This window comes from Nomascus leucogenys, chromosome 15 (genome assembly GCF_006542625.1).
Source record: "Nomascus leucogenys isolate Asia chromosome 15, Asia_NLE_v1, whole genome shotgun sequence".
Lineage (NCBI taxonomy): Eukaryota > Metazoa > Chordata > Mammalia > Primates > Hylobatidae > Nomascus > Nomascus leucogenys.
Window position 1 is genome coordinate 14,553,825 of NC_044395.1, and position 8,922 is coordinate 14,562,746.

Sequence of the window (8,922 nt, forward strand, 5' to 3'; positions counted from 1 at the left end):
GAGTTGGCTCCAGCCAGCCTGCTTCCAGAAAAGGGCAATCCAGCTTCTCTGGATCATGGCTCCCGGGCTGATTTTTCTCTAGGGAAGGGTGTCAGTGTGGGGATTATATCTATCACTCTGTAGCTGAACTGAGTTTAAAGTCTTGCTGAGGTTTTTGAGATAAAAGGGAATCTTCTTCTCAACTGGGAAGAACAGTTGCCCCTCTCCACAGACGCTTAGTAAAAGATACTCTGCTAAATCTATTGAAACATGAGTGTGACCAGCCCACATTCTCCTTAGTCTAGCTGCCTGTGTACATAAGCAAAGCAAAATAGAAAGATTGTAGTTTGATGTGTATTGCTACCTGTGCAAGGAAACACTGTTTCAGTATTAAACTGGGGAGCAGAAAAGTTTATGGCAAATGCATACTGTGGATGCCCTCCCCACCAAGACCCCCAATTATCTTGTCCCTGACAAAAATCTCATAGCTTCAAGAATGGAACTAGACTGCTCTAGAAGATTTGAAAAAGATTTTAGCTCTGGGGGACATTGATTCTCTTCCACTTCTAATTTCTATGTCTCTAATGATCCAGATGAAAGACTAATTGAGGTCTGGTTGGAATGCTATTAAAGTTATTTGGTGGTGTTACAATATATACTCATCTTTAAGTTCTTTTTAATTATATGGAGCTTTCAAAGCAAGGCTTGAACTATGGAGGTAAAAATAGAGAGCTATGAAACTTTCTTTTTTAATTCTTCTTTGTTCCTCTCACCTTTTTTTGAGACGGTCCAGCCTCAAACTCCTAGGCTCAAGGAATCCTCCCACCTTGGCCTGCTGACTAGCTGCGACTACTGACACCCCCTTTCTCTTCTTTACAAAGCAAAGTCATCTCCAGGCACCAAGCCTTCCTCTCTGAGCCTATTTGCCACCCACATGCACATTATTTGGAAGAGAAACATTTGTACACAGGCCTCTTTGGTTAGTGCCTTGAGTAGGACTATCAAGGTATCTGGGGCTAAAAGGCCCTGGTCCCCATCTAAGAAAGACAGGTTCTGCCTCTGCCAGTCACAGCAGCTGGGAACACAGCTGCTCCTGAACTTTTTTGGTTTTGTTCTGTTTTTAAGTATCTGGTCTCTTCCTAGCCTAATTCCAGAGGTTTCGTTCCACTGTGGACCAATATCTACTGTTCAAAGGCTCCAGAATCACATCCCATGTCCTCAGGGAATTCTCTTAGTTCCTAAGACCTAGCTTTGGGGTCTGGTTGGCTGAAAGACCAAGCAAGAAGAGATACCAGTTGTTCAAGAATTCCCAACAACTCTCTTCCCCCCACCCCCCGCATTCCTCCTCCATCCCATAGAAGAGAAGACCCTTACCTGGCTCCACCTGGCTGAGAGTGCTGCGAGCATCCGTGGAATCGGCTACATCCCCACTCATCTTGATATCTGCAGGGAAAACACAACTGATTTTAATAACAGGTCACAATTTTTCTTGCTATGACATATGTGGCTTTAACTAAATAGCAAAGATGAATGTGTAATTACAACAACCATCAGACTTTCAAATTCCTGATTCCTGAACATACAACCATTAGAATATTCATAAGCTTGAGGGCACGGATCCCCTCCTCCCATGCTTGCCTCCTCTCCTTGCCTTTCTCTTCCCCTTTCCCCGGTGCCACTGCAGGGTCTCTCACCTTTTGCATCATTCATGGCCACTTGCTTCTATCACCAGGACTCAGTTGGTAAAAATTTAACAAGGGGGTGGAGGGGACACTTCCCATTTCCAACACTCGTTTCCTTTGGGATCTGAGGAATTTATTTTATTTTTAAATAGTGAAAGAATTATCCCTCCCCACCTGCCTCCCCAGCTCTGTTTCCCTTAATAACCCCATCCTGGAAGGTAAGAGTGCCCTTAAACCAAGGCTGGCCCTTCTCACCTTTCTTCCCGGGTCCTGCCTGGGTTCTCTGTCTGGTCTCAGAGGTCAGCCCACTGTCTGGGGATCAAGTCCTAGCTCCTGTGTTGTCCTTGGAGATCCTGTCCTTTGGGGAGCTTTACCTTCTCTCCTACTCCTTCAACTGGCTCAGTGAGAAAGGGATGGCAGCGGGTCAGTGCCCCACAGAAAGAGAATACCTACACCAGGCCCCTGGCTCAGCCCCTGAGTCCTACTGGTCTGGCCTCTCTGCCCTGCTTCATTTCAATAAATTAAACATTTACCCTTAACAGACAGCTGCCACCACCTATGTGGGAGGCCCCTAAGTCTCCTCTTGGGGTCAGCAGGGGGAAGAAAAGAGGCAACTTTGAACCAACTCACTCTCTCTCTGCTCCTCTCCTTATTAAACCACCCAAAGACTGAAGCCTTAAAGACAGAAGAATATTTTATTCAAATCATGTTGACCCCCAAACCCCCCTTCTCTGGGGCAGCACTTTAACTCTTTCGAACCAGATAAAGTCTTGGTGAGCCAATTTGCATACTCGGCTCCCCAGCCAATCCCAGTCAAGCAGGCAGTCTTAATTTGCATCAGGTAATCAGGCAGTTGGCAGTCTGGATGCCCAGGTCTGGAGATGATCAGGATGAGGAAAAAGGGTAGACCTGTGCCCCAGAGAAAGAGGGGAGAAAACCTACTTTTTCTTTTGTGTGTGTGTGAGGAATAACGTGTGCGGCTCCGGCCGAGGTGTACACCTCTGGAGTGTAGCAGCTTTGATGCCAAACAAGACATAGATGGGGGATGCAGAGATTTAGAGCCTAGAATACCCCAGAAGTAGGGGAGAAAGTAAGGAGTCACTGTGGTTTAAGGAATTTTCAAGACCAGCCAAATTGAGGGAAGACTCCAAGGTAAACACTTAGAGCTCTACGGAACCCTCCCCAGACAATCTACACTGCACTTTGTGGTCGGTCACAGAGCTCTAAGGAAGACCTGCAACCTTACCCCACCCCCCACCCACCTCCTAGTGCACAGCCTTTAGGGAGGCATTTCTTGAGCCTAACCTCGATCCGTCCTGCTGCAGTCTCAAACTCTCTGTACAGTTTGCCACGCATGAATATGAAGAATAACTACTATGGACCACACAGACACATTTGCAAGGGGCCTCTGCTGCCACTGGCCTTCTGTTCCAATGGAGAACCGGGCTCCCCTGTCCCACCCATTAAGTACTATCCCCCCTGGAGCTGGGCATTGCCTAACGCAGATCTGCTCAGCTCATACTTCACCGTGGGGATTCTTCGACAGTGCTGAGAAGAGGCCCTGAGTCAGAGACTGCTGGAAAGGTGCACTGGAAGTTCTCCCCCACTGGTGGTTTCAATTTGCTTCATCAGCACCAGGATTCAGAGCATGGGATTTGGCATCAGACAAACCTGGATTAATCTCAATGCCATCACTAACTAGCTGGGGGACCCTAGCCACATATTCGGATGTGAATTTTCTCACCTAAAAATGAGAATAATGATACACACTTCCCAGGGTTTTTGTGAGGATTAAATGAAATACTGAATGAAAACTGCCAGGAAAGGAGTTCCAGGCACGAAGTAAGCACCTAATAAATGAACTAATTAAACAGACACTTAGGCTTAGGTGCTAGTCCCCTTCCCTTCCTGCCTTCTTCTCATGCCCCTCTATTAACCCCTTGCCCCATTACAAGGAATAGCTTTGGTTTTCTGTCTCAGCACTATTGTAATTTGTCCTTTATTTGGGAAACCATTAGGATTCTCCAAATTCTGACTTCATAGAAAAAGTGTTCATGAGGACAGGAAAAAGTTAAGAGGCAGTGACGCTGGGATGATGACCAGAGTCTCTGAATCAACTGATTTCAAACTCCTGACATTTAAGAAGGTAATTCTTTAGCTAAACTGTAATCGCAAGCCTAGAACCCAAATTCTCCTCCAACACCCATTCTCCACATCACCTTCATCAAATACACACAGAAGCTCTCATTCACCCTTTAAGTTAGCCTAACATTTAGTCTTAATCATGTCTAAAAATAACTTTTAAAGGCATCAACCCCCACCCCTCCTCATCTGCCATGATGTCTACTCATTTGATGTATCCATTACGGGAGCAACAAGGTGGCACTTCAGGATTGGAGGGGCAGGGTGAGATGACCTATCAAGCCTCTTCTTGAGTCCCATAGGATGCTAAGACACTGAGAACCTGTTCCTGTTGGGTAGGAGGCTGAGGCTGATGGGTGGGACGAGCTTTTGGGTCTCAGCCTAAAAATGGGCCAACACCGAAACTCCCTGAGACGCTGTAACCCTTCACCTGTCAGACAGAACTTGCCATGGGTGAGAGAGAGAGGTGTGGGGTGGGGCCAGGCTCCTCTGTGTTATCTCAGCCAGAGACTGAGTAGACTCCTTGCCATCACTCCCTTCCCTGGGGAGGCTCAGCTGCTCTGTGTAAGAGCCCAGACACTAGCTGCAGACCCTCGGCTGCCCCACTCAGCACCATCACACCCTGAAGTTAGTGTTGGCTTGACCAGGAGCGGCCCCTCCTTAGACATCTGTGAACCCCAGGGAGGAAAGCTCGAGAGGCAGCACTCCCCCCAGGCTGCAGGCTGAGAGTCCTGGACCTCCTGGGACCAGGCTACTCTGGGAAAGCAGAAGCCACAGCCCTCCCTCCTAGTGTCCATCTTCATGTTCTTGGAAGGACGGGAGCTCCTTCTGGCTCTTCTCTCACATACCTGCTGATGGCGCCGCTTCTACTGGGAGACTTCAAAGGACCCACCGGCCCCACTTCTGAGCCAGCCAAGGCTCCAACTCTCCACCAGAGGAGACTTCTCTCATTTTTTCTTAGTCCCATCATCAGGCCTTCCAACCCAAATGCTATTCCTGAGCTCCAACTGGCACCCGTCTGTGAGACTCAGCCCCTCTTTCCCAACCTTGGTGGGGAAAAGCTCACAGTGAGGAGAAGGGCAGAGAAAGAGACATCTGGGGCAAACCAGGCGTGCCCCTGCCAGCTGGCTTCCCACTGTTTTCCTTTGTTTCTTACTTATCTGCCTCCCTAGCTGGCTGCCTGTGGTCTACTTCTCTGCCTGTTTTTAGTCAGGGAGCAGGGAGCCCCTCCTTGCTGCAGAGCCCCTGTGTCTAGTGACCTTCTGCCTGCTCAGGTCTTTGTGCTTCCAGGTGAGAGATGCTCTATAAAGTACAAGGTGCGAAGGCTCCAGGCAGACCTGAATCATGGCTCGTACCCAGGTTATCAGAGCAAGACAATGGGGCTAACTCTGGCTGGCCCCAGTGCGAGTGGAGCCCTTGGAGTGGGGGACCCGGGAGCAAGCCTATGATCTAGTTTGTGTGCGCCTGTTCCTCCTCCTTCCCCCATCCAGACTCCTCCAGTAAGTCAGTTAAGGAGGAGACCCCAAGGACCCGGCCCTGGGAATTCACAGGAGAAGTACTATTTATCAAGATCAGTAGGATACAGGAAGGTCAGTAGGATACAGGAAGATCAGCAGGATACAGGATTACCTTGGCGGGGAAAATGGGACTCAAAAGAGACCACATTACCCAAAGAGGATCCTGGACTAAGGGACCCTAGAGAGGGACCCATAATGAGATATTCCATAGAGGGAAGAGCGATCCTCCTTCACAGACCCCACAGCAGGGTGCGCACTGGAAGACCCTACAAAGAAGATCTTGAACAGTAAAGGCCACCAGGAGGACGCAGCAAAGAGAACCCTCTAATAGAGACCCAGTCAGAGAGAGGGGACAGAAAGTCCCAAACTCAGAGACCTCTGGAGGTGCCACTGAAGGGGAACCCTTAGACACTACAGAGGGGCCAAGACCCAGAAACTGCACAGGGAGGCCAGGTAGCCCTGAGGGGGGAATGGGCTGGGGAGGGAGCAGGCAAATGGAGAGAGATGAATTGGGGAATCTACCCCCAGGTACATGGAGACCCCGCCCTGAGAAGTCACCTCACCTGGGGTTTAGCTTAGTCTCCCCCCATGTGTCGGGAATCCCTGCTCCCAGGGACAGGGTGGAGAAGGTGTCTGGGCTTCTGAGAAGCATCAGCCAGGAGCTCACTCCTGGGGAAGGCATGGAGGGCTTGGCCCTCTCTCAACCTCATCCTCTGGTGCTCTCTGCTCTCTCCTCTCTGCTATATCCTCTGAGGCCCCAGGCTGCCTCCCTGCTGGGTCCCAACTGTCCCACCCCCTCCCACTTCTGCAGAATGGGAGCCTCCGGTAGACAAGGAGGTGGGAAACCCCCAGGAAGTCTGTGATCTTGGTGCTAGAAAACTTCCCATCCACTGCTAAGCCCACCTTTCTGAAGAGCCTTGCTCCCATTCAAACCCTGGCCTTCTCTGCAGGCAGTGAAGGGGAGAGCACCTACCCGGGGATCTGCCCCAGGTATGCCCAGTCTAGAAACAGACTTTCCTCAGACTCTGGATGACACCCAGTTGGATGGTTTCTTCCGCCTCACCTAGCCCTTCTGGTACATCCTGGGGAGCCACTCAGCGCCAACATCTCACTGCCAGGCTGCCTCTCACTCAGCCCTGCCAGGAAACAGCATCTGGGGAACTGGGCGCTCCCGGTCCCCTCCCTCCAGGTACTCACTGACGCTTGTTTTCAGGCAGGGTAGGCCTCGGGCCTGCTCTGCTTCTTGGGGTGGGTCTCCTCCCTACTGTCCCAGAAAGGAGACCAGGTAACAACATTCCCATCAACAGCCCCGAAATCCTAAAGAAAGATCACTGGGTCCTGCCCACTTTGAGAGTAAGTTGCTAGGTTAGAAATGGCCAGGTCAGGTACTGCTTTCTTCACCTGTTCTTTGCTCAGGCCCTGTGACCTCCAGAAGGCCCACCCTAACACGAAGCCCCAAGCCAAGCCCAACCTGGCTGCCTGACAGCTCCTGCCTTAGCCCAGCTGTAGAAGGAGGAACAGCAAGGTGAATGGAGGGGCTGGGTTCCCTCCATGCCCACCTCTCATTCATTCATGCAGGGAAGCCTGACTCCCGGCAAAGCATTTGCATCTCCTAGGTTTCCACCCCTTAGGGAAGGAAGGCATGGGACATGGAACCCAGAGGATGTGTCTGTCACCATCCCCTCTCAAACACATGGGGGCATGGCCCCTGCCCCAGGGGCACCTCTGTAATTGCCCCACCTCACCCACTTCTCCTAAGCCCCCCAACCACCTAAATGTCCGCTTTGCCTCCATTTCACACATATGCCGGGACACCAGCACACAGCACGTGGACATACACATTTCCCTCACTTATGCACTCCCAGGTCCACACCCCTGGCTGAGTGAGTGATCCACCCATCCCTGCAACCTCCTGAGACTATGACAGTTCAGCACACCCACGTCCCATACAACTGCCACTCCCCAGACCGGGGGCTTCGAAGCCCTCCCGCCCTCCACCACCCCCACCCTCATTCTTTTCCAGGGTTTCTTATCTCAGATCCCCTCCCTTTAGTCCCCAAATACTGACTGGCGCACGCCGCAGGACAACCCGCTATCCACATCGCCCTCTCCTGGCCGCTGGGAAACAAGCCCCCCTCCCCAACCAGAACGTTGTCCCTCTCCTTCACCCTGCCCACACGCAGTGACACCTGTCAGAGCTCATTCCCTCCGCCCCTCACCTGTGTGCATGGACTCCAGATTCACCATCCTGCCCCAGGCGGGGCCAAAGCCAGCGCCCCCCCAGGCCCCTCGCGTCTGCCCCAGCCGGGCCCCCTGCGAAGCCAGGGTCTCCTTCCTCCAGCCCCCGGCCGCCGCCGCCGCGGGAGCCGCTGCCGGAGCCGTCGCCGCCACTGTCGCGCGCTCCGCTGCTCCGGCCCGGGCAACACTCGGCGCCGCCAGTATTGCCACACTCCCCAGGTGAGCACGCGGCGCGGGGCGGGGGCCGCCGGCCACGCCCCCTGGCAGGAGCCCCGCGCCTGGCCCCGGGCCCATGCAAAGCAGCGATTTGCATACATGGAGCTGGGGACCTGGGGAGGGGGCCGGGGGTGCTGCCGGGGCGGGTCTCGATCCCGCGGAACACCTGCCTGCTCCAATCCGGCCTGGCAGCACCTCCTCACCGCGCCCGGAGTGGCGCCAACTCCTGGTCCTGCTTGCCCTTTTTAGGAAGCCCTGGCGGGTTCTCCAGCCTGAGCCCGAGCTTCCTTCTGGATAGATCCCGAAGTGTAAGCGTTGCAAGGAGTTGGAGTGTTTGGAGAAGTCGCGGGGGTCTGCTGGAAAGAATTCAGTTTTGGAATCTCACCTCTCAACCGCTTACCAGCAGTGTGGCTGGGACAAGGTTCTTCACCTCCCTGAGCTCATTTAACTCATCTGTAAAACAGGGCAGGTGCTAATCGGGTTCTCTATGGGGCTGAACAGGTGACCAAGCTCACCTAGCCCCCATGGCATCCTCATCGTGGGATTTAGATGGGATGCAGCTTATTATTAGGAGAGTTTCCAGGTGCACACAACTGCTTCCTGCTTGCCCCTCCCAGTCTCCTGCCCCAGGTCCCAGGTTGCTGTGAGTCTCTATGAGAGGATGGATGTGGAAGTTACCAGTGCCCAGGCTTTTGGTGACAGCCACCTTCCAGAGCTAGGAAGTGGCTTGCTCAAAGGTGCACACTTCCCTAGTGACAGAGCCTGGCTGGAATCGGGTCTCTGGACTCACACTCCAGTGCTCTTTGCAGCACCCATCATAGGCTCACTCCTTTCTCTTCCTCTCTTCAAGTCCCAGTAAGTGGTTCTGTCACCACGGGATGGCCTGCATGGAAGCCCAGAAAGCTGTGTGCAGACAGGAGGGCAGGGCCTCGCTTTCCCTCCCAGACAGGACTCCTCATGAACATGTCTTCACCTTAGTCCCATGGGCTACTTCCTGAGCACAGAACAGGCTTTGGGCTTTCCTGCCTCTACACCTTGTTCACAGTGTCCTTTCCCCCTGGCATGCCCATCCCACCGTGCACTCCAGTCATGCCCATGATAACACCCAGCATTTCGTGTGCCTTCACTGTGTACCAAGCATTGGGGTG

At 52.7% G+C, this 8,922-nt stretch overlaps 1 protein-coding gene across 4 annotated transcripts in view; it reads right to left on the reverse strand.

The window, feature by feature from the left end:
* POU2F3 (POU class 2 homeobox 3) overlaps positions 1–7,765 on the reverse strand; it is an 81,992-nt gene extending 74,227 nt beyond the window's left edge. For 2 of the 4 annotated variants that reach the window (XM_012495997.2, XM_012495998.2), the window contains exons 1-2: positions 7,540–7,652; positions 1,354–1,422 (exon numbers count right to left, since the gene is read on the reverse strand). Coding sequence is in view for 1 of the 4 variants with exons in the window: in XM_003253284.3 (XP_003253332.1) it covers positions 1,354–1,422; positions 7,540–7,567 (97 nt within the window). In the remaining 3 variants the exon portion in view is untranslated. Of the gene's footprint in view, positions 1–1,353; positions 1,423–7,539 lie in introns of all 4 variants that reach the window. The other 2 variants (XM_003253284.3, XM_012495996.2) reach the window with 2 other exon arrangements.
* Positions 7,766–8,922: the final 1,157 nt, after the last annotated feature.